General features: G+C 35.7%; 1 protein-coding gene across 4 annotated transcripts; it reads left to right on the top strand.

Annotated features, from left to right (window-relative positions):
• The first annotated feature begins 1,548 nt into the window (after positions 1–1,548).
• Positions 1,549–12,145, top strand: LOC107845447 (digalactosyldiacylglycerol synthase 2, chloroplastic). Of its 4 annotated transcripts, none has more exons than XM_016689777.2 (5): positions 1,551–1,873; positions 3,788–4,156; positions 5,327–5,590; positions 7,310–7,659; positions 11,391–12,145. In XM_016689777.2, exons 2-5 carry the CDS (start codon positions 3,875–3,877, stop codon positions 11,878–11,880), a joined length of 1,386 nt encoding a protein of 461 aa, XP_016545263.1. In that variant the 5' UTR covers positions 1,551–1,873; positions 3,788–3,874; the 3' UTR covers positions 11,881–12,145. The 4 variants fall into 4 exon arrangements, with proteins under 4 accessions (XP_016545265.1, XP_016545263.1, XP_016545264.1 ...); XM_016689778.2 differs by lacking the exon at positions 1,551–1,873 and adding an exon at positions 1,881–2,167; XM_016689779.2 differs by lacking the exon at positions 5,327–5,590 and having other exon boundaries at positions 1,549–1,873.
• The last annotated feature ends 11,362 nt before the right edge of the window (positions 12,146–23,507 follow it).

Genomic DNA, 23,507 nt, shown 5'->3' on the forward strand with positions numbered 1-23,507 from the left:
TAGTTTTACAGATTATTTCAGTACATGCTTTACTTGGTCTTGCATTCTCATTTTTACATGTTCATGCATCTGTGTTCAGTTTCCATATGTATTTCAGTTAGTCCTTACCTCATGTACCAGTACATTTAAAGTACTAATCACATACTCTTATTTTTAGTTATGTTGTCCTATAACATAGGTTCTAACGCTCAGGTCCCTGATCTTCCTTAGACAGCTCAGTACCTCTCAGCAGCAGTAGTGGTGAGTCCTCATTCATCGAGGACAAGATGTCTTTCTTCAGTGCTTTCTTTATCTCAGACAGTTAGAATTAGTTGGGAGTTTGTCCCATCAACTCCTTATGTTTTTAGAGGTTTTCTGACAGTCATTCTAGCTTTCAGCTTTATCAGTGTTCAAACATGTTGACTTATATTTCAGTATTACGTCCTATCAAACTTTTATCAATTTATCTTCTACACATGATGTTTCATTATTATTTTATTCAGTGCTCACAGCAGGTACTAAATCATGGGTTAGCTTTAAGCACTGTGTCACAACTAGAGGGTAGCCTCGGGTCACCCTGTTACAAGGTAGGCTACGGTTTGGTGCATGTAATTAGTCACTGTATATATATTTTATATTGATACAATCAGTTGCATACAGTTGATACATTATGTATGGTAAGATTGTAAAATATAGCTATGTTGCCCTTTTTTTTACTGCAACAATGACTATTTCTAAAAGTTGTCCAAAAGAATATATAGTACCTTCTCTCTTCTAACTTCCAACGAAACTTTCTCCAAAAAATTAGTAAAAGAAATAGATGGTAGTTGGTTCCTGCTTTCATACATTTAGTAATTGTCGATTTGACAATATTGAATGTTATATTACTCGCAAGTGGGACTATCATATCACAAACTGCAACTGGGGTGGTGGTCTATTTGCTACCATTTCGCTTGCTATTTGTGACCGATTGCTCCGTACTTGCAACAAAGCTTGCCCCCTCAAATCTCAATCGTCCGAAAAAGAATTTTTTGGATTCCAACTAAATTGGAGTTAAGACTCTCTTTAGTTTCAAAATGCACTGCTTCATTGTCAACACTCACATAAACCTGTAAGGTTGTAACTTATAATAATGAGCTAACATCAAGTTTTTAACGCTTAAGAAACTAAAAACAACAGCAAAATCTTGATCTATCAATACTTTAAATTTGTTGGGTTGTGGTTTGAGCCATTTCACTCATGAAACAATTTAATTTATCGATTCAACAGAATTTAGTTGCTTGCAATTTAGTATTAAGGTTGTGAAAATAAGTGTTGTCTGATTCAAGAGTTGAACGGTTGTTTTGCAACTAATTAAATATTAGTAAGACTTCCGAGTTTTTCTCAGAGTTGTTAAGACTTAGGATTATGACGAGTTTTTCTCGAAGTTATTAAGGCTTAGAGTTATGAGTTTATATATCGTATAGGCATTATTAAGACGTCTACTAAATTGTTGAATCGAAGAGTTAATTGTATGGTCATAGACTCATGCTCCTCTGTATATCTACTCGAATTATCCTTCTTATCTAATTAATCCGAATGAAATTTTTTGCCTCATGTGTCTCCCTGTTCCCTCTTCGCATTTCCATTCACAACGGTCTCGTAAGTTGTAACTAATGCAACTTCCAATTTGACGTGCCAAGCGCGTGCCTCTATGTGAAATATTAATTCCGACAATAAAACTCCCAAACTATTACCAATTGCTATATTCCTCCTAATTATTCGCATCTTCCATAGCTCTCAAATCAATAATAATAGTAATGCGTCTATTTCCACCTCAATTAATTTCTTGTTCCCCACCAACAAAATTCCCTGCCCTGCGAATTCCTCAACTTTGTTGTTGGAGAAAATTCAGGTAAAATAAAACACCCTTTTAGATTCTTCTTTTAGAATTGTTCTTGGTGTTGTTGAAATAATTCCATGTAGGCTGCGTTTGTTTTTTAATAGTGTTCTATTTCTGTCACTTTCTTTTATGTTGGTTCAACTTTGAATTTTTGACTTTGCTGAAATGGGTTTTTGTTTATGTCTGATAATAACCAACAACCTTTTGTTTTCTTCTGTAATGGGTTTTTGTGTACATAGGGCTTTATTTTTTGGTATGATAACATGGTTTTGATTCAAGTTTTGAGGTTTCATCAATTCTTTTGTGGTACGAATTTTGCTTTTCTTTAATATGAGAATTAGTGTAGCTTTGTATTTTGTCTTTGGAGAAAAGAGAGTGTTTTAAAAAGGTGGGTGGTGCATTATAGCTCCAGCCATGTAAGAGGCTGTTTTCCGTGGAAGGGCAGGCTTATCCAGCATTTCTGCAAGAGACTGTTTTCACGCCTTGAACAGTGAAAATAGTGTTTAGTTTCTTTAAATGGGTGTTAGTGTATATTGTGCTTTACTTTCTCATACCGACATATTTCTATTTGAAGTTCTTCAATTGTATTATACTATGAAACTTACTTTTCTTCAATTTGGAAAGTTCAAACAATTACTGTTAGGATTCAAGATGTTTCTTATGAAAGTGCACGAGACATGCCGAGGAGACCATTTTACAGCCATGTATTTGATATTTCTTAGTATATCAGCAGAAAGTTATACTTGGGGAAAGGAAAAAGTGGACATGGAAGTTTAGAGCTTGTAATTTTCACTCTCTTAGTCAGAGGCGGATGGAGTGCGTAATTATTTCTTTCATGGAACATAGATATATGTGTGAAAAATGACTGAAAGTTCAACAAATATTAACCATGACCCTAAATTTCAAAAGTAAAATGGCAACCAGGGTTTTGGTCTGGTGGTAAGGGCGCAACATGTGACTTGGGGTTAGTCGCAAATCGGTTCAAACCTTGTTGAAAACAAAAGCTTGATATTTAAGTGGGGAGGGGTAAGGGGTGGACCCATTATCCACCAAGCTTCGTAACATGCACAATTTAACCCATCAAATTTAAATAGTGGATCCGCCTTTGCTCTTCTTTTCACCTAAAACATGCAGTAGTTTGAATGACTTAGGTGAGACTAACCGTGTTCCTTAAATTTTAGGTGAGACTAACCGTGTTCCTTAAATTTGACGGCAATTTCTGTTTGTATGTCAGTGCTGATAGAACAACTCTGCTTGGTACCAAACATTTGTATCTCCTTTTTACCAACTTTCTTTTGCACAATCTTCTTTTTTATTCTTAAGAATTTATTATTCATAATGTTTTTAACCATTGTTCAGGAATGTGCTCGCATCGTCGCATAATGTGATGATGCGAAGCGATGCGAACCCCTCTCGCTGTGCGTGGCTGATGCGAGCGCATCATGTTGATTTTATTTTTAGGGTCAATATTAAATTTAAAAAAGAGTCACTTCATATTGATTTTATATTTAGGTTCAATTTTAAATTTAAAAAAAGGGTCTACTGTGGTGACTACCTCTGCTGCAATTTTCTAAGGTTAACTTCGAAATCCAGTGCAGCGACTTCTTCTTCTTCACTGGGCGACTACCACTATTGCGCTTTCTTCTTCTCACTGCTTCACTTCAATGATGTGCTTACATCGCTTCATGCTTCGCGTAATGCGTGATGTGGAGCCTAGTCGCTTTTTTTCTGCATCACGCCTCCCTGAACACTATTTCTAACCCTTTGGCGTTTGATATTAATGTTGCAGTGTATTTCTTCATTTCAATCGAACTTTTTGTTCAACTTCTCTGTTTTTGTTCGATATCTTCCGCTGCTCCTTCATTTAAAACATGTTATTAGTCTTTATTTATTTGACAAAGTATTGATTGATAGCTTCAAATTCAGCTGTGCAGGTCAGTCTGTGAAGTTTCCCTTTCCTGACTCTAACTGGCATGTGAAGAAGCCAAAAATAATCTGACTCAACCTCCATAAATGGACAAAAAACATCACATCGCCATATATACTACTGCAAGCATTCCTTGGCTAACTGGAACTTCCATCAATCCTCTTTTTCGTGCTGCATATCTGGCAAAATATGGTGAACAAAAGGTCACCTTGGTGATTCCTTCGCTGCCATTGAAAGATCAAGAACATGTTTTTCCGAGTGGTATCAAATTTAATTCACATTTGGAGCAGGAAAAGTGTGTCCGCCAGTGGGTGGAAGAGAGGACTGGATTTGCATCAAATTTTAGCATACGTTTTTACCCTGGAAAGGTAAATCCAGATTTATTTCAACTTATCTGAAGAAAAGCAAGATTCATCTCCTCTTTTCTAAAATCTGATACAAAGAGTATGAATGTAGCTTATAATACCAAAAACCCCGAGCTCTTAGAATTGAGGGTTAATTTACATTTACATACTTCAGCTTGTGACATATATAGATAGATGAGTGTCTATATCTTACCATGTAGCACTAGGAGTTACTATTCTAATTTATTAATTGATGATTGTACTGATGTTCAATTCGACATATTTATAGATGTCAACCAAATTGTTTGACATGCCATTTTTTCTTTCTTCTGTTTTATTGGCTGCTCTTTTTCTTCCCTCATACGCAGAAGATTTAGATTGTGAACGAGGGAAGCTTCTCTAGAAGCGTTCAAAATGTTATATCTTCCCCTTCAGAAATTTTAAGCGTTCGGTACTACAATTTGCCCCAAGTTAGTTTTCAGAAAACATCCTAGTGCTTCCATTCCTTTTTAATTCCTCTTGCAGAAATGCAAGGTAAGGCTACACACTATAGATCCTTGTGGTCTGAACCTTCACGGACCCTTGCATAGCGAGATCTTTAGTGCACTGGGCTACCCTTTTTTTCTCCCTTCCTTTTAAAGTTCCACATGAGCTCTCAGCTTCTGATCTTCGATTGTTTTTTGTTCATGTACTTTGGGGAATGGTGAAATTGAAATTTGTAACTTAATGAAGTCTTTTCTTTTTTAATCTTGTTTACTATTTATTTCATCTTTTTCTCCTGTTAAATTTTGTAATCTAATGATGTTTATAGTATAAAAACAACTAATTTAGACTGCTGCAAGAAAATCTAGGGTCCTTGTACTTGGGCACAAGGCAGGAGTTTCTATGTGTGCATATCTGTGGAATAGGTAAAGAGAGGTTTTTAGCCTTAAAATCATTTGGTTCTTGATAGCACGCGTCGTGATAATTTTGTTGCATCTCAACTGTTTGTCTGTGCAATTGGTCTTCTTCCAACCTCATATTTCATTTTTTTCTAGAATTAATGCTATTTAGTCAATGATACCATTTTGATTTGAAGCTGGAAGATATGCAAATTGTTCTATTCTATTTATTTATGTTTATCAGTATTTGTCATTCACAATGATAATTTCTGGCGAACTCGTTGAGGCAAAATGGGGATTTTCTGAACTGCAGTTCTCTCTGGATAAAAGGAGCATTATTGCGTTAGGGGATATCACAGTAATCATCCCAGATGATGAAGCAGATGTTGCAGTCCTTGAGGAACCTGAGCATCTTACATGGTTTCATCACGGAAAGAGATGGAAAAAGAAATTTCGTCTGGTTGTAGGAATTGTTCACACCAATTACTTGGAATATGTTAGGAGAGAAAGGAATGCTGTGGAGGCATTTTTATTAAAACAGATAAATAGTTGGGTTGTTGATCTTTATTGCCACAAGGTATGATGTTAGTTCTTTTTAGTCGTCTAATTTGTTGGTTATGATGATCTAGATTTTGTGGGGGAGGTGGAGGGCAGGAACTGGTACATGTTTTTAGATAATTTAGGTGAAATATAAGTCTTCGAGATCATTTTAATGAGGGATTGTATGTTTTCTTTCTCTTGTAACCCATCTTACGTTTCAAATACTACTGTGGAGCTCCGAGCAAACTTCCGTTGTCTAGAAATAGAGTTCTTAGGGGTGTTTCGTAGCTAGTGAAGAAGCAATTTATTCATGTATTAATTTCTGTATAAGTTATACAGTGTTTGGTTGCTAGTTAGAAAATAATTTATTACTGCAACATACCCAAGTGAAATCCCACGAGTGAGGTCTGGGAAGGGTAAAGTATACGCAGGCTACCACTACCTTGGGGATGTAGAGAAGCTATTATTGAAAGACCCTCAGCTCACATGTAGCAAATCTAGGTACAAAGAAGAAGGAAACAGTGAAGAAAATATAGCAACTATCAAGGGAACAATGCAAAATCTTTTTCCAGAAATAAACAATAATCAACCCAAAAATAGTGTGATAATCGGTACACAATACACAACAACATTTGATAGATATCACGAACAGGGATTAACTCCACCTCAGCATCTACGTCTAAATCCTAAACTACCATACTATGGCTAGTGCACGACAAACACCAACAAGCAAACACCCTCGAACACAAGGCAACACTCCTACCCGATTAACCGTTTACTCTAATATGTGTCTTCCACATCCTCCTATCTAAGGTCATGTCCTCGGTAACCTGAAGATGTGACATGTCCTGTCTAATCAACTCTCTCCTATACTTCATCGGCCTATCTCTACCCCTCCCTGTACCTACTATATCCAACCTCTCGCACCTCCTTATTGGGGCATCTGCACCTCGCCTCATGTATTAGCTATACGAGTTTCTAAATTGCTAACCAAACACCATATTAATTTTATACATGAATGACTTACCTCTTAACCAACTACCAAACATGGTATTACTTATGCAGGATTTAGTACCTGTCTAACTCACCTGCAAATCAGCTAACAAACGACTCCTTAAGGTTTCTATACAGGATAATGGCCAAAATTCCACTACTTAAGTCTTCCACTTAGACCATTGCACTCATATAAGCCACGAAAGAGTGGAATTTGGTTGTTCAACTAAGATGTTGGAAGAAGCTAGACATAGTTCAATAGGTCCTGCCTTTATTTGTCATTTGCTCAGGGAAACATGCTTATGCCTTGTTTACTCTTGAAATATGGTCTCATCCAGAAGCAGGCCTCTTGACTGCTGGAAGTGCTGGTTAAGCTGAATGCCACCAGAGAGTATCAGTACCTGTCATGCTTCAAAAGTTCGTCAAAGAGGCTACGAGAACAAAAGAGAAGCTCAAATACGTTGTTCTTAATATTACAATTGTATAAGGTTGACCATCATCATCTATCTGCTGCATCATAGAACTCTTCTTGTTATGCATCATAGATCTGATATACTTGAGAAATAAATGCTCTTTTACCAGTAAATGGTATAGCATATTGGCAAAGACATTGGTGTTACCTTGATTGATAAATTTAGACTCCTTTATGAATCTAAAATTACTTTGTGAGACTTAACAGGCTTACTTGTGATTATAACTTAGATCATGATTTTCTTGTACTTGATATGAAATGGCTCAAATAGTTGCAATTTCTTGCTAACAGGTCATCAGGTTATCTGCAGCCACCCAGGATCTCCCAAGATCCCTGGTCTGTAATGTGCACGGAGTCAATCCAAAATTCCTACAGATTGGGATGAAAACAATAGGGAAACAGCAAAATGATAACCAAGCTTTCAGCAAAGGTGTCTACTACATTGGGAAGATGTTGTGGAGTAAAGGTTACAAGGAGCTACTTAGACTCTTACGTGATCATCAAAAGGAACTTGCTGGATTGGAGATAGATTTGTACGGTAGCGGTGAGGATTCTGCTCAAATTGAGGTTTCTTTTAAGAAGTTGGAATTGGCAGTTAGGGTTCATCCTGCGCGTGATCATGCGGATCCTTTATTTCACAAGTAAGTGTCTTCAAAAGCTAACTACTACAATCAAACTTCTCGTTCGCTCTTGTTATATATCTGTGAGGGGTTCCGTGGTATATTTCTCCCATTGCGGGTGACTGGGTGCATCTACTGTATCTATTTAGACGTCTTTTTGGGTTTACTTACTATTTTTGGGGTATAGGGAGGATACCACTATGTATGGATGATCCAGACGACTTGATTAAAACATGTTGTTGAGCCACTCATTCACTTTGTAAGTACTTTTGATGCTATTTGATATGTTAGTAGTGATAAATTTGATTTACAAAAAATTCAATTATCAAGAGATAAGGAGATAGCAACACAATTCCATGAGTATCTTTCATCTGGACTTGACAATCAAAATTATCATTCTATCTAGACTTATGTCATCTGCTTCTGTGCTGTACTATGTGTTTGTTTGATATCTCGTAACTTGAGCCGGGGGTCTTTCGGAAACAGCCTTTCTACTTCATCAGAGGTAGAGGTATGGACTGCGTACATCTTACCCCCCCCAGACCCCACAAAGTGGGAATACACTGGGTTTGTTGTTGTTGTTGTAATCAAATAATAAAACTTATCCACACATGATTTTGAGATACATATGTGAGATGTAAATTTGTCTTTGTACCTTTTTATGCTTTGGCTACGTCTTTACTATTGCAGTTGTAAAAATGACAGTTACTGTTGTCCACTCTTGCCCCGCCAACTCTTAGTTGTGGTATTAGACAATGTTAACACTCTGGAATAAGTAAAAGTAACTCTCCTTCAGAATACAAGTGAAGTAGAACAAGTTTTCAAAAACTTGAGCTTTCATTAAAGCTTCTCCTTGTGTTCGGTAAGACACTTCCTTTGTTGCACAATTGGTGCATATCTGTTTGATTTATTTTAAGATGTTTCATCAAAGGTTATTGCATGAACGAAGAAAACAAATTTGTATAGAACAAATTTCGTTTTCTATTTTAAAAATTCTTCTTTTCTTCACAGTTACTGATACCAGTGCTGGTGAGAGATAGCAAGTTTTAAAATATTCTCAATAAAAAATAAGCTCAACTTGTCCATCTCCTTGTCCTATGAGTTAACTTAAAGAAACATTTTGGATTCTTGTCTTAATAATGGTGTCAACTGGAGCCTGTAATCCGTATTCCAAATGCGACAATCCTAAGTACCAAGCATCTGCCATTGTTCCCACCCTGCACACCCAAAAAGAAAAAGAATGGCAGAAAAAGAACGGAGAATTGGTGAAGGAAAACATAGCTCAGTGGTTATGCATAAACTGGATCAAAACTGTATCCAAGCCCCAAGGCTAGTTTGTGCTCCTTGGACTGGTGAAACTTAATAAAGTGAAACATCTTAGTAATCAAAGGAAACCAAGACACCAATACTAGCGGCGAGTGAGAGTGAGAATTTGGGGGTTTGAAAACCACTCAAAATCATTTAGGACAGATGGAAACAGGTTATATGGATCTAGTCAGGTTAGTTGATCAATCCCTCATTTCTCCCATGCCTCTGGACACCTTAGCTAGATTTGATTGGAATGAGGGTGAGGAATGACCTCTTCGGTTCGACTGCTGGGATTCTAGTTGTCTTGTATAAATGGACCAGAATTATTTAATCACAGGTAACTCTCGGTAACCACTTGTGATTGTATAGTGAGATGCCCCTTGTCTATTGTTGGAATGATAGGGTCTCTATTCAGAAAGCTGAAGGCTCAATAGTCTAAAGGCGTCCATGAAGGCCTTATTCCTCCTCCTTAATACTCACTGAAGAGGTTGGGACCCCTCTACTAGGAAGGAGTTGACTGAACATCTCAGCTTTCAGCGAATTCATCCTTATCTGGTCCCGAATGCTTGTTCACTGCAGATAATTGCATTGAATGAGTAGTAACCTCATACAATTAAATGTTGTATAACGCAACAGCCTCTGTCGTGTTTCTTGCTTCTGAGCTAATAGGTCGCCACCTAGGAAATTATAAAGAATGAAGAAGATCAGGGACTGGTTTAAGGGTTGATATGAAATCAGTGGATCTATGAATTTGTCCTCCTTTTTGGCTTCTTTGGTGCTTTAGGGTTGATGAAACAACATGGTTGCATTCTTAAATTGACAAAAGCATAACAGATGATGCAATATTTATAGAGTTGAAAACCTAGCAATTTAACCCAAGGAGATGACTTGTGGAGCACTGGGAATCGCTTCTAAAACTCCATAGGTTTAAGCTACACGAAGGTATAAAAGCTGGAAGCTGCTGAATAGCTAACACCACGAGTAGACCCATGAAAGTTCCCAATTTAGATCACTTCATCTTTTAAGGATTCAGAGGATTACCAAAGTGTCTCCTACTATCTCCTCAGTGTGCATAAAGTGGCATAGTAGCAAGCAGAAACCTAGCGAAGTAGTTGGTATGCATAGTTTATGGATCGAAGAAGTCCTTCATGAACTAAACGGGTTTTGAGCTTTTACTGTTCTTCAGAGACGGCTCAATAAAATAGGTGTCCTAAAACCAACTTTAATACGAGATCCTATTTTTCTGCTCAATATTTTATAGAAGAAAATTAATTTATAAATCTGTGATTAGGTAAAATTTGGGTCTCACCCTTCTTTAACTAGAGGTCTTGGGTTCGAGTTGCTAGAACCACTTTCCTCTTTAATCAGTCTTGCGTGTCTTAAAATCGAATATATCAGTCGAATTAATTGGGAAATTCAATATAGATACTGAACACCGGATGAAAGAAATTGGGACCCCCGAAATTTTGAGGCCTAAAGGCCTTGCTTTAGTGGCTTGACCCTCTGGCCGGCCCAGCTATTCTTGATGGCTTTTGCTGCTATTGGTATTGATTCTATATTTAGGTTTGTTGTCCACTTAGAGAGAGAGAGTCAGTCTTGCGTGTCTTAAAATCGAATATATCAGTCGAGTTAATTGGGAAATTCAATATAGATACTGAACATCGGATGAAAGAAATTGGGACCCCGAAATTTTGAGGCCTAAAGGCCTTGCTTTAGTAAAATCGAATATATCAGTCAAATTAATTGGGAAATTCAATAGATGAAAGAAATTGGGACCCCCGAAATTTTGAGGCCTAAAGGCCTTGCTTTAGTGGCTTGACCCTCTGGCCAGCCCAGCTATTGTTGATGGCTTTTGCTGCTATTGGTATTGATTCTATATTTAGGTTTGTTGTCCACTCAGAGAGAGAGACACACTGGTTTGTCTTGAAATAAGAAGTGAGTATGTGGATCCCAATTTTTTTTGACAGTTCGAACAGGCTATCGAGAAATGAGTCTATCGTTACCCTTTGGTATGATGAAGAATATAATTTGTCATGAATCAGAGGGAGAGAGAGTCGCTGGGTCTATCTTTACCCTTTGGTATGATGAATATAATTTGTCATGAATGGCTTCATGTCTTTGGATATTTCAAAATTTAAATGAAAGATATCCATGATATCTTCGTTTTGAGGAAAGTGGCATATTTTATGACTTTCCAAGGCATATTCTTTAAAACAATATGTTCATGGGACAATTAATGTAGTGACCAGCAGATTATTTTATCTTGTTCTTTCATTACATGTGCTACATACCTTGATAATTTGTGTCTGTGTAATACATAATTCAGTTCGCTGAATGAAAGCATTAGGGACAGTGAGTTTGAGTACTTTGATTGTAGGTGACTAGGTTGGTTTTCTTTCTCATATCATTAGCAAATGACATTTTGTTTTTATTGTTCTTTTCAGCTATAAAGTGCTTCTTAATCCAAGCACAACGGATGTAGTTTGTACAACCACAGCTGAAGCACTAGCTATGGGCAAAATAGTTGTATGTGCCAACCATCCATCAAATGAATTTTTCATGCAGTTCCAAAATTGCAGAACATATGATGATGGTGAAGGTTTTGTTAAAGCTACACTCTTGGCATTGTCTGACGAGCCTGCTCCACTAACTGATAAACAGAGGCATGAACTTTCCTGGGAAGCAGCAACAGAGCGATTTCTGAAATCAGCACAGCTGGACGTTGTGCCAACAAAGAAAATATCAAAGACTAGTTCAAGATCATTTCTATCCACATCCTTAAGTTTGACGAGAAAATTCGAGGATGCATCAGCATCGGTACATTTCATGGGGACTGGATTTCTGAGTTCACAACCGGATGAAGAGCAATGTAAAGAGCTGGGATTAGCCATTCCTTCAAAGAAAAAGGGATTTTCTTCTGGAAGATGGATATGAGACATAGTCTGCAGGCTGGTATCTTGAAAGATGGGTGGAGAGTGGGAACAAAGAGTCGCTCTCATAAATGAATGAATGGGTGCAAATTAGTGTTATATGTCTCATTTTAGAAAGCCAACAATGTAGTGTTTCTGTTGAAGTGAAGGATATGTACTATTTAGAATCAACAATCATTCAAGTTCTTCTATTATAAGGATATGTACAGTTGTTGCACAAATCCATTTGGCTCCCCTAATTGGCTGTTTTAAGAGAATGTTTAACTCCATTCGACCTGCCTTGATTGCCTAGCTAACAAATCAACTCTTTATATTTAGTTGTCAAGAAAGGGAAGAGGATGCTACCTTTGTATTATTTTTATTTTATTGGGATGGTATTCAATTATATTTCATTTCTTTTCTTTTCTATTATATAGAAGAGGTGGTTTCGACCACCTCTTCCAATTATCAAAAAATATTTGTTTTTCATTTTTTATGTCATATCGACACTAAGGGTGATATTAAATCACTTGAAAATTATTTAGGAGGGTGTATAATTATCCGTGAAGTAAGATGCCAGTGGAAGTTGTCGAATAAGTTTAGGAAAAAATGTTGACATCATGACTTTTCTCAAAAATAAATAATAAATTTACATCCCAACTATTTGTGTGAAAACTCCTTAATTTTAATAAAAAAAAAGGCCAAATTACCCATGAACTATCCGAAATGGAGAAAAAAAATACCTTTCATTTATTTTTTGGCTCAAAAATATTCTTCCGTTTGTTTCTTGACTCAAAAATACTTCTCTGTTCGTTTTTGACTAAAAAATATCCCTCATTTTAATAGAGTACTTACTGCCAGCATCCCATTTACTAAAAATAACCAAATCTATCCTTGAACTATCCGAAATGAAGCACAAATACCACTCTGTTTTTTTTAGCTCAAAAATACCCTTCTGTTTGTTTTTTGGCTCACAAATACCCCTATTTTAATGGAATGCCACCTAGCACACAATAAGGAAAAAAATTACCGTATGATCAGGCCTCATTGAAATCCCATTTAATATCCAGCCGATCCACTTAACCATTCAACTTAACATCCCATTTATTACCTATATCCGACCCGTCTTCAAAAAATCTGACACATCTTCACTTAAACTCTCCCAAGATTAAAAAAAAAAAAAACACAATGTAGACTAGGGATTTTGAGAAAAAAGAAAACTCTTATAGTACATGGGTTAAACTCTCCTGTATTCAGCTTTGACATGATAAAGACGGATCGAATTTCAACCCATGTATATAAGGAATTTCTTTCCTCTCAAAATTTCTAGTCTGCATCAATTTTTTTGGGAGAGTCAAGTGAAATAAAAGGTGGATTTATCTTTACCCTTTACTTTTGAAGACGGGTTGAATGTTTTGAAGATGGGTTGAGTATTAAATGGGCTGTTAAGTTGGATGGTTAAGTGATTCGATTGGGTATTAAATTGAATGTTGATGTTGACTGGCCATGTGACAACTTTTTTCGTGCGGTGTGCTTGGTGGCACTCCATTAAAGTGAGGAGTATCTGTGAGCCAAAAAATAAATTGAGGGGTATTTTCGAGCCAAAAAAATAAATGAAAAGTATTTTTACTTCATTTCAAATAGTCCAGGTATAGTTTTGGCCCTTTCTGTAAATGAAATGCTAACGTAGATTGGTCATGTGACAATTTTTTTCACGTGGTGTGCTTGGTGGCACTCCGTTAAGGTGAGAGATGTTTCTGAACCAAAAATTAAATGAAAGGGTATTTTTGAGCTAAAAAGCAAATGGATGATATTTGATCCATTTCACATAGTTCAGAGATAGTTTTGACCCTTTTTCATAATTTCAATGATCCTTTTCCATGATTTCAATATCCCACATGGCATGTTAAAGTAGCGAAAATAAAAGTATTTTAATGCATTATACATATGTTTAGTTTAAGAATACAAGATTTAAAAGTCATCTTTATTTTTTTAAATATCGTGTCACATCAAACTAATAACAACAAATTGAAATAACCAAAGATCACTTATGAGTTAAACATGCCATAGTTAAATTTAAACTCATTGAATTTGTCGTATTCTGAAGTTGATTGTTGAAGTAATCTCATATTTATTTTGAATGATGATATTGACAAACAAAAATTTAAGAAGTTTTGGACAATGGTGTAGGCTAGGACTGCGTGCCTATTGAAAAATGAACGAGCAAGACAACTTATCGGTAGTGACTCCAAATCAGCCTGCTCTATATTTAAGGAAAGAAATTAAAACATAAAAATGAATTCCATTACAATTTTGACGCACTGGTGCATTTCAGATGATTTTGCTAAAATACAATTACATATTAAATTTTAAAATTTCAGTTTATTTTACTTCAGGACCAAGTTATGTGATTAAATTAAATTATTATTAGTGAAAAAATGAAAATAATCCGTCTGTGATTGTTGCAAGTTGCAATTCTATTTTGCAACGCTAAATTTTCAACTTCCTCGACTATTTTTGGCTTTGATACCACTTGGAAAGAGCCATTCTAATACTCCAATGTATTTCATTTTATCCTAATTATGTTTGATAGGACACAAAGTTAGAGAATAAAAAATGTTTATTAAAATTTTTAATCTTTAGCATGTCATGATATTTTTATAGTTATAAGAGTATGACATCAAGGGTTAAATAGAAAGTTTACCGAGTCAAAAGCTTTCAACAATATAAAGGTATTGCTCCTCTGTTAATGTGCACTTTTTTTTAGTCCGTCTAAAAAAAATGTCACATTGCTACAATCTAAAAGCAATTTAACTTTAATTTTTTTTTTTACCCTTAATGAAATAGTTTTTATTCACACAAATATTATTTTAGACTATTTTAAGAGTCTTCATTTTTTTCTGAAATATTGTGTCAAGTCAAAAATGCCACATAAAATAAAATGATGAAAATACTATTCTTTATGGAATATACTTCTTCAAGAATATCACATTTCTATGTCTGAAAACATGAGATTAAAGATGAAATAAAAAGTTTATTGGGTCAAAAGAATTTTAAGTGTAGAAGATATTACTATTCTTTTTTTTTTTTTTTAAAAAATATACTACAAAAAAAGGGATGATTACATGGAATGCCCGCCCACACAAAATATTTACTAAAAAAATATCACTGATAGTCTTCTTCCTCACTTGAACATTTTCTTTATAAAAAAAATGACCATTTGGTCTTCTCTTCCCCCCTCCTCCTGCTACTCCTTATTGTACCGCAAATATGAAGCGTTTCAAGCGAATTATATACCAAAAAATTCAAAATGTTGAGAGGAGTTTATATCTAAAATTTGATACTGTTGAGAGGAGATTTTATACTAGTCAAGATTAAAAGAACTTGCAAACCAAGTTCTTTAATGGCTATTACACTTAATGGATCTCGACACAATCGAAGAGAAACATGTTAAGCAGATACGTGAAAAGTCGAAGAAGAATACAATGCGATGAGTTGATTACCTCCAAAAAAAAAAACACTGACGACTATGGAGTAGTAACTAACCGTAACACCCCACGTTATGGACTTTGAATTTTTTCTAAGTTATCATGCTTACTGCTCAAGGTACGACTAAGGTGACGAGTCTTAAAGACTCATCACAAGTCGTATAGAGCTAATCATGGTCTAAATCGTTAAGGTTTTCCTAAGTTCCTGTCATGGTCACGACTGGGACCATACGAGTCGTAGGTTAATGTCACAAGTCATGGTGAGGGGCTCGTGACCTTAATAGTGAGATGGCCCAAGATTGTTGTCTTGGTAATGATTATACTCCACGAGTCGTAGGGTGAGGTCTCAAGTCGTAGGGTGGGACTCGTGACCAAACCAGTAAGGTGGTCCTGAGTCACTGCCCAGACTATAAGTCATGGTGACGACTCGTGACCAGTGACCACGAGTCGTTACCTGACCCGTAGCGACTAAGAGTTATTTTCCTACACATTTTTTACACATTTTTCATTAAGGGTGATTCGGTCTTTTCTCTTATTTTACACTATTCCCACGACATAAAACATCCCCTTAGCCCTATTTCCAACCATTAAACATAACATAAACACTCTCTTCTTTCTCAAGTTTCCAAGTCAAGAACAAAGCTAGGGTTTCTAAGGGTTGGTGTTGTATATTGTTTTGATGTTGAGAAGATGACTACAAGGGACCTAGTCCCTTGATGTTCAAGGCAATAGTACAACTGGCACGCATCTACACAGTTTTGTTCTTTTATTTAACAAATTGCATAAGTGCTGCTTGTACTATTTAGGACACCTAGTCCAATGGCATTTCAACCCTAATCATCACTCATCTATAAAAGAAAAAGAATACTTCTCTATCAAGTAGGGTTTTTGCAAATTCGGAAGAGTGAAAAGAGAAAAAGGCAAAAACTCATTTTTAGCTCAAGTTCTTAGTCTTTGTATGCTGATAGTGTAAGCGTTCTTGAGTTAGATAGTGGTTGGTAATTGAATTACTCATACTATAAGAGTAATGCTTTATTTTTGTTTTGAGAGTTCTTAGGTAGAGTTTCCTAAGATTGATAATGATTAGAATTAATTAGTGTTGAAAAGTCTTGGCAGAGTTGTCAAGTTCAGCTTGTAGTAGAGTTATTACAAGCAGAAGGAAGCTAAAGTTAGGTTCAAGTCAAGTTTTTAATCAAGAGGTTAATTATAGTGGATTTTGGAGAGCTTGTGAGGGCAAGCCGTGGTTTTTCCTCCTGAAATACGCGGGTTTCCACGTTAAATCAATATGATCCTTTATTTTCAGCAAAGTTTTGCCTTCCCTAGTGCTTTACTAATTCATTGCCTGTGATTGATTTTTAGGGACCTAGGCCCCCACTGTGTGGTGCAACCTCCAAGGTTCCAAATTGGTATCAGATTGGGTTCACTCTAAAAGGTTTACACCTAGAGTGTTTTGGTCATCATGGTTGCATTACTTAATCTAGAAAAGGAGAAAAGGTTCCCTCATACAAGAAAGTGACAACAATTGGTGGAGCTATTCCAAAATTTTGGAAAAGCAAAACATCTGCCATCACTGAGCAAGGAGTGGAGAGAAAAGAAGCAAAAAAGGAGAGTTTATTGACATTGAAGACTTTACTGTCTGACTTAAGTAAGGAAGACACTGACATTGCTCTTCTGACAATAAGGATTGTTAGAACAATACAGAAAATTGTTCAACTTAGAAAATAGTATGGCAAATTTGAAGGTTCTCACAAGGGTGGTAGTTCTGAAGATTTTATTAGGAACTGCCTAATTCAAAAGAAAGATCAGAATCCTGAAAAGTTTTAATAAGAAAGGATGCAACTAGCTGTATAGTAAAGAAGGTATTGGCTGCATGGGAAAACTCCTCCAGTAAATATGAGAAAGATAAAAAGTATGGAGTTGGTTTCATGCTGAAAAAGGATGATAAGAAAATCACCTCTGGTTCCTTATTTTTCCTTGTGGAAACCACTAAAGAACATGAAGTAGAAAAAGGGGTTTCACCCAAAACTAGTTTATGGACAGTAGTTGTTCAAGACATATGATTGGAAGGATTGATTATTTTCTATCCCTCAAGACATTTCAAGGGGGAGGTGTGTCTTTTTGGAAATGATAAAAAATGGGTATATTCAAGGTGTTGGAAGTATTGGAAAATAAGCTCATGATGCAATTAAAGATATGTATTATGTAAATGGCCTTAAGTATAGTCTTCTACGTTTATCTCAAATTTGTGACAAAGGAAATAAGGTAAAATTCTTATCTGATGGATACACTATATCAAGCATGAAATCTGAAAGAATTATTCTCAAAACCAAAAGGATTAAAAACATGTATGTAGCTGATCTGGAGTTTGTGGCTGATGGGGAATTAACTTGTTTAAGTGTTCAAAGTGAAGATGCTAATGTATGGCATAGAAGACTAGGACATATAAGTTCCTCCTTTTTAAATAAGTTGATTTCAAGGGACCTGGTCCGTAGCTTGCCAAAACTAAAATTTCCAGACAACAAATTTGTGATGCTTTTGCTAAAGGTAAATAGACCTGATCCTCCTTCAAATTAAAAAAAGCAGGTGAGTACTTCCAGACCCCTAGAAATATTGCACATAAATTTATGTGAACCTGTTAAAGTTCCAAGTAGAGGAAAGAAAAAATATGTTCTTGTTATAGTAGATGACTACTCCAGGTTTACCTGAACAATATTTATAAGAACCAAGGACGAAACATATGAGGTTCTTGTGGCTTTTGCCAAACAAATTCAAGTGAAGCTAAATTGTAAAATTGCTGAATTCAGATTTAATCATGGAACTGAATTTGAGAATTCTCAAGTTGCTGAATTTTGTGTTGAGCATGGAATAAGTCACAACTTTTATTCTCATAGAACTCCACAATAAAATGGAGTTGTTAAAAGGAAGAATAGAACACTCATAGAGATTGCTAGGACTATGCCGATTGATAGTGGTCTTCCAAAGAGTTTCTGGGATGAAGCTGTAAATACTACTTGTTATGTGACTAATAGGTGCTTGATTAGGTCACTCCTGAATAATATTCCATACAAATTGGTGTTCAATAGAAAGCCTAAGCTAGACTACTTCAGACCATTTGGGTGCAAGTGCTTTGTGCTAAATAATGGCAAGAGAGAATCGGGAAAGTTTAAGTCCAAAAGTGATGAAGCAGTGTTTGTAGGCTATTCCTCAACAAGCAAGGCTTACAGAGTCTTCAATAAAAGAACTTTGTGTGTTGAAGAAAGTGTTCATGTGATCTTTGATGAGTTTGAAAATCAAATAAACCCAGGTGATGGTAAAGATTCAGGAGTTGAAGAACTCATTCCTATTCAAAGGAATGATATTGCTGAAGATAATGGTCTAGGGATAAATGGTACAGATGAGAATGATAAAAGTGATGTTGATCAAAAAACTTAGACAGAAATCCCAACTTCAGTAGAAGAACAACAAAAAAGGACTAGTCAAGATTTGCAAGGACCTGGTCCTAGTGGAATCAATCTTAGAAGGAAAAACTAGAGGCACAAATCTTCTTATTCCTTTGAGAATTTAACTACACCCTTGAAAATAGGAGTCCAAATAAGAGCTCAATCCAGAAATGCTATGGCATTTTCAGCTTTCTTATCCCAAATTGAGCCCATTAATGTGAAAGAAGCCCTGAAAAATACTGATTGGATTAATGCAATGCTAGAAGAACTTAAGCAATTTGAAAGAAGGAAAGTCTGGCATCTGGTCCTGTTCCTCAGGCCTAATGATTGAAAAATTATTAGAACCAAATTGGTACACAAAAATAAACAAGAAGAAAATGGAACTATTAATAGAAATAAATCAAGGCTGGTTGTTCAAGGTTATAACCAAAAAGAAGTGACTGACTTTGATGACACTTTTTCTCCTATAGTAAGAATAGAGGCAATCAGGATTCTTGTTGCATTTGCTGCATATATGGGATTCAAACTATTTCAAATGGATTTCAAAAGTTTCTTTTTGAATGAAAATCTTAAGGAAGAAGTCTATGTCAAACAACCTCCTGGTTTTGAAGATATTGATTTTCCTCACTATGTTCTTAAATAAGACAAAGCTCTTTATGGATTGAAGCAAGAACCAAGGGCCTGGTATGAGAGACTCTCAAAGTTTCTCCTGTAAAATGGCTTTAAAAGAGGTAAAATAGATAATACTCTATTCTTAAAGACCAGAGGTAGTAGCCTATTGGTTGTTCAGATCTATATTGATGACATAATCTTTAGAGCTACTTCTGAATCCCTATGTGAAGAGTTTGCTAAGCTAATGGGGAGTGAATTTGAAATGAGTATGATGGGTGATTTGAGCTTCTTCCTAGGAATGCAAATCAAACAAACTTCTCAAGGGATAATGATTTGTCATGAGAAGTATATCAACAAGTTGCTGGAGAAATATAATATGAGAGATGCTAAGCCAATTGATACTCCAATTGGAACCAGATAAAAAATGGATAATGATTGTATATAGGGCTTATTGGATCCTTTTTGTATCTCACTGCAAGCAGGACTAATGATGTTAGGGGTATTTATGCATTCTAGCGTCACTATTCTAGCCTTTTTAGCCTTGTTTTAAGGATGATTCATGTTCTATATGGGTTTATAATGATATAAATGTGTATCAAAGTGTTTAACCATGTGTTTATGATGTTTAGAGTAAGTTCCAAACAAGTTTGTTCTTAAAAGATTCATTTAGAGTTCAACCCAGAAAACTAGTGTTACTAGCTTGAGCTAGGTTCTTGTCTAGTTAATTTCGGTGGATTTTATTGTGTTTAATGTGTTTCAAATGGTATTTATATGTTATTATGATTGGAATAAAGTTTTGGTAATAAGCAAAGTTCAATTTGAATGAGTGTACAGTTGGAACAATAAGTGAAAGATCAATGCGAACTAGCTTAGTTTAGCTTTTGTTTTGATTCATTGTAATGGATGTAGTGTTGTGTTTTCTTCTTAATTCGTGTTTTGTGGTTGTGTAGGATGCTTTTAGAGATGAATATGATGATTTTTTGATGTTAATAAGGCTTGTAATTCATGGGAAAGATACCACAAGACAAGGGTTCAAGAGGGGAGACTCAACACTTAGCTAAATTTCGGAGAGCAAATTCTAGAGAGCCTGGGCGATATTGAGGCGCTGCCCCACCTGTAGCGGGGATGTAGCTAGGGATACGCCCCACCTGGAGTAGGGGGATATCCAGGGTTCCTCCCCACCTAGTCCCATGCTTAATATTTGAAGGTTTTCTTGGCCAACACGGATTGGGATTACTCCTATACTATAAATACATGTTATATCACGCTTTTACATACTTTTGGATGTATTTGACTAGAGGAGGCTGCTCTACACATTTTTTTTAGGTTTTATCATTCTTTAATGTAGTTTCTTTATGGTTTGTATCATCAATCCAAGAGATTAGATGATGAATATTTCCATTAAAGTCCAAAACTCCTTTTCCGGGGTTAAGGCTAAGATCAAGAATACTTTCATTTTGAATTAAGTTTGTTGATTTGCTTATCAATATTGGTTGCTTGTTTATTCTTGTCTTAACTATTTTAAGGATTAACTACCTTTACAATACATAAATTGTCAACCTTGTGAACTCGGGAGAGGGAATAGGGCGATAGAACACGGGAATAAGCAAAGTATGGTTCTTGTTTCTTTATAAAATAAGGAATTTGAATTAGCATCTAGGATAGGGATGTACTTAGATGCCTTACTTGATTCACACGTAGGATGACAACTTATGTAACTTAACTGGACTATTACCTCCCTGCTCAATGATGTAGGTTTAAGGTCCAACTTAGGTAAAGGATTAGAGGTTGGGAAATCATAATCATGCGATTAACCCTACGAATCAACAACCAAGATAACAAAGTTAATGAATGAATTTCAATGACATAGTATAATTGGTCGTAAGCCTTAACCCTAGGCTTCTATCCATATATTATCCTAAGTCATTTACTTTTCCGCATTAGTTTAGTTTTATTTTTCAATTCTAAAAATCTATTTGCTACTCTCCTCAATTGGTTAAACTATAATTGGATAGGAAACGAACGCAAGTCCCTGGGAGATCGATACTTAGGCTTCCTTGAAGACACTTTACTACTCTATAGACCATGTACACTTACGTGTGCGCTGTCACCTAACATTATATTTAGTGTAGGAATATATGGTAGATTTCAAGTTTGTCCAAAAGAGTCTCATTTGAAAGCTACAAAAATAATTCTTAGGTATGTGAAGAGGTCAGGGGACCTGGTCCTATACTATCCATCAGGAGATAGTTTTGACTTTGTAGGCTATGTTGATGCTGACTATGCTGGATACTTTGTAGATAGAAAAAGCACTTCAGGAATGGCATATTTTCTTGTCTAATCCTTAATTTCCTAGGGATCTAAGAAGCAAAACTCAGTTGCTCTATCTACTACTGAAGTTGAATATGTTGCTGTAGACAAACAACAATTGAAAGATTTTGGCATTGTCCCAGACACTATCCCTCTAATGTGTCAACACAAGTGCTCTAAATATAGCTAAGAATCCAGTACAGAACTAGAGGTCTAAGCATATTGATGTGAGGCATCACTTCCTGAGAGAAAATATTGAGAAAGAGGCCATACATATGAAGTTTTACAATACTGAGGATTAGATAGCAGAGATCTTTACTAAGGCACTTCATAAAGAACAATTTGTGAAGAACAGGTTAAAGTTAGGACTGATCAAAATAACCTGACCTATAATATGACTCAGTAGTTCTCCATAAAATTGGGTATGATTAGGAGATACGTATCATTGGTAAAGTATGTATTTTTTAGTCTAACTTAGTACGATACATTTGTGGGTATACAGCCACGGGAACAACTTTGGAAAAAAACAAATAAAGTATGCACAAACTTGAGGATTCACTCAAAGAAAGAGAGGGACGTGGTCCCATCTCTCAGGTCAGTATCATAAATATGCATGTTTTACTTTTTTTATTCTGATAGAAAAGTTGATATCTTCTCTATCCTTATCAAAAATTTGTTTTATCAAAAATTAAAATTAAGCTCATCTTTGCATTAACACCATGGACCCTGCCCAACTCAGCTAACCTAACCTTTTAAAGCCAAACCCCTTCTCCACTTGCCTTTCAGATGAAGACTTATCCCTGAAAATACATTAACCCTCTGATGGTGTAGTGACTGATCATGAACTTAGTAGAGCTTCTAAAAAAATAAAAACAAAAGACAATTGCTAAAGATACAAAAATTAGAAGATTACATGTACAAATTTAGCTAGTTCCAAAGGAGGGTCTAAGGGTCTTTTTAGAACTTAGGAGTAAGAATGATGAACTCAAGAAAAAGGTTACAATTCTAACCAATAAGGGTCTGATCTTGAAAATAGATATCAAAAAGCTAACCAAAGGGTCGTTACACTGTCTTGAGATGGCCTTACTTCTCCAAACCTTCTCTCCAAATCCTCTATCTTTTTAATTCCTCCAACTTTTGTGGGTTTTTCTATAGAATAGGAAATATAAATATTGCACTTTAATAATACCTAAACTATGAAATATGAATGAGTTCTTATTTTTGTGCTATTTATCTAGCTCTACTTTATTTCTAAAGTTGTTCTTCATGTTGGTGTTTCCCCAGTGGCCATGAATTAACTAACATGTGCTCACTATTAGTCTTGGTTTATTGCTTTTACTTTTTAATGATTCCAAATGGGGGAATATTGATTTCATGTGGTAGGGACCTAGTCCAAGTGGTGTAAATGAGAAAACATATAAAGGTATATTAAAAGGAGGAAGGCTGATTGGTAAGGAAGAGTATGATGAGTTACAGAAAAGGTATGAAAATATATTGACAAGGGGAAGGCTAATTGGTAAGGAAGGGTATGATGAGCTATAGAAAAGGTATGGAGATATATTGACCCAGGAAAGGCTGATTGGTAATCTTTGATATCAATTAACAATAAAGGACCAGGTCCCTATGTTGTATGATGACTTAATGATATGGGGAACATTTATCTTTAGTAGTGGTAATCACAATGATTAAATATGATGAATATATATTGATGATCAAAACTCTATGGATGGTTTGTCATTATCAAAAAAGGGGAAAATTGTTGTATCTTATTTTAATGATGAGAAGATGACTACAAGGGACCA

Source organism: Capsicum annuum, chromosome 10 (genome assembly GCF_002878395.1).
Source record: "Capsicum annuum cultivar UCD-10X-F1 chromosome 10, UCD10Xv1.1, whole genome shotgun sequence".
Taxonomy (NCBI): domain Eukaryota; kingdom Viridiplantae; phylum Streptophyta; class Magnoliopsida; order Solanales; family Solanaceae; genus Capsicum; species Capsicum annuum.

What these genes read in the sequence shown, in the direction of transcription:
- LOC107845447 (XM_016689777.2), top strand. Translation starts at nt 3,875, where the DNA reads ATGGACAAAAAACATCACATCGCCATATATACTACTGCAAGCATTCCT. An exon ending in TACGTTTTTACCCTGGAAAG is followed by an intron (nt 4,157 to 5,326) that starts GTAAATCCAGAT and finishes TCTGAACTGCAG; the next exon opens with TTCTCTCTGGATAAAAGGAG. An exon ending in TTGATCTTTATTGCCACAAG is followed by an intron (nt 5,591 to 7,309) that starts GTATGATGTTAG and finishes TCTTGCTAACAG; the next exon opens with GTCATCAGGTTATCTGCAGC.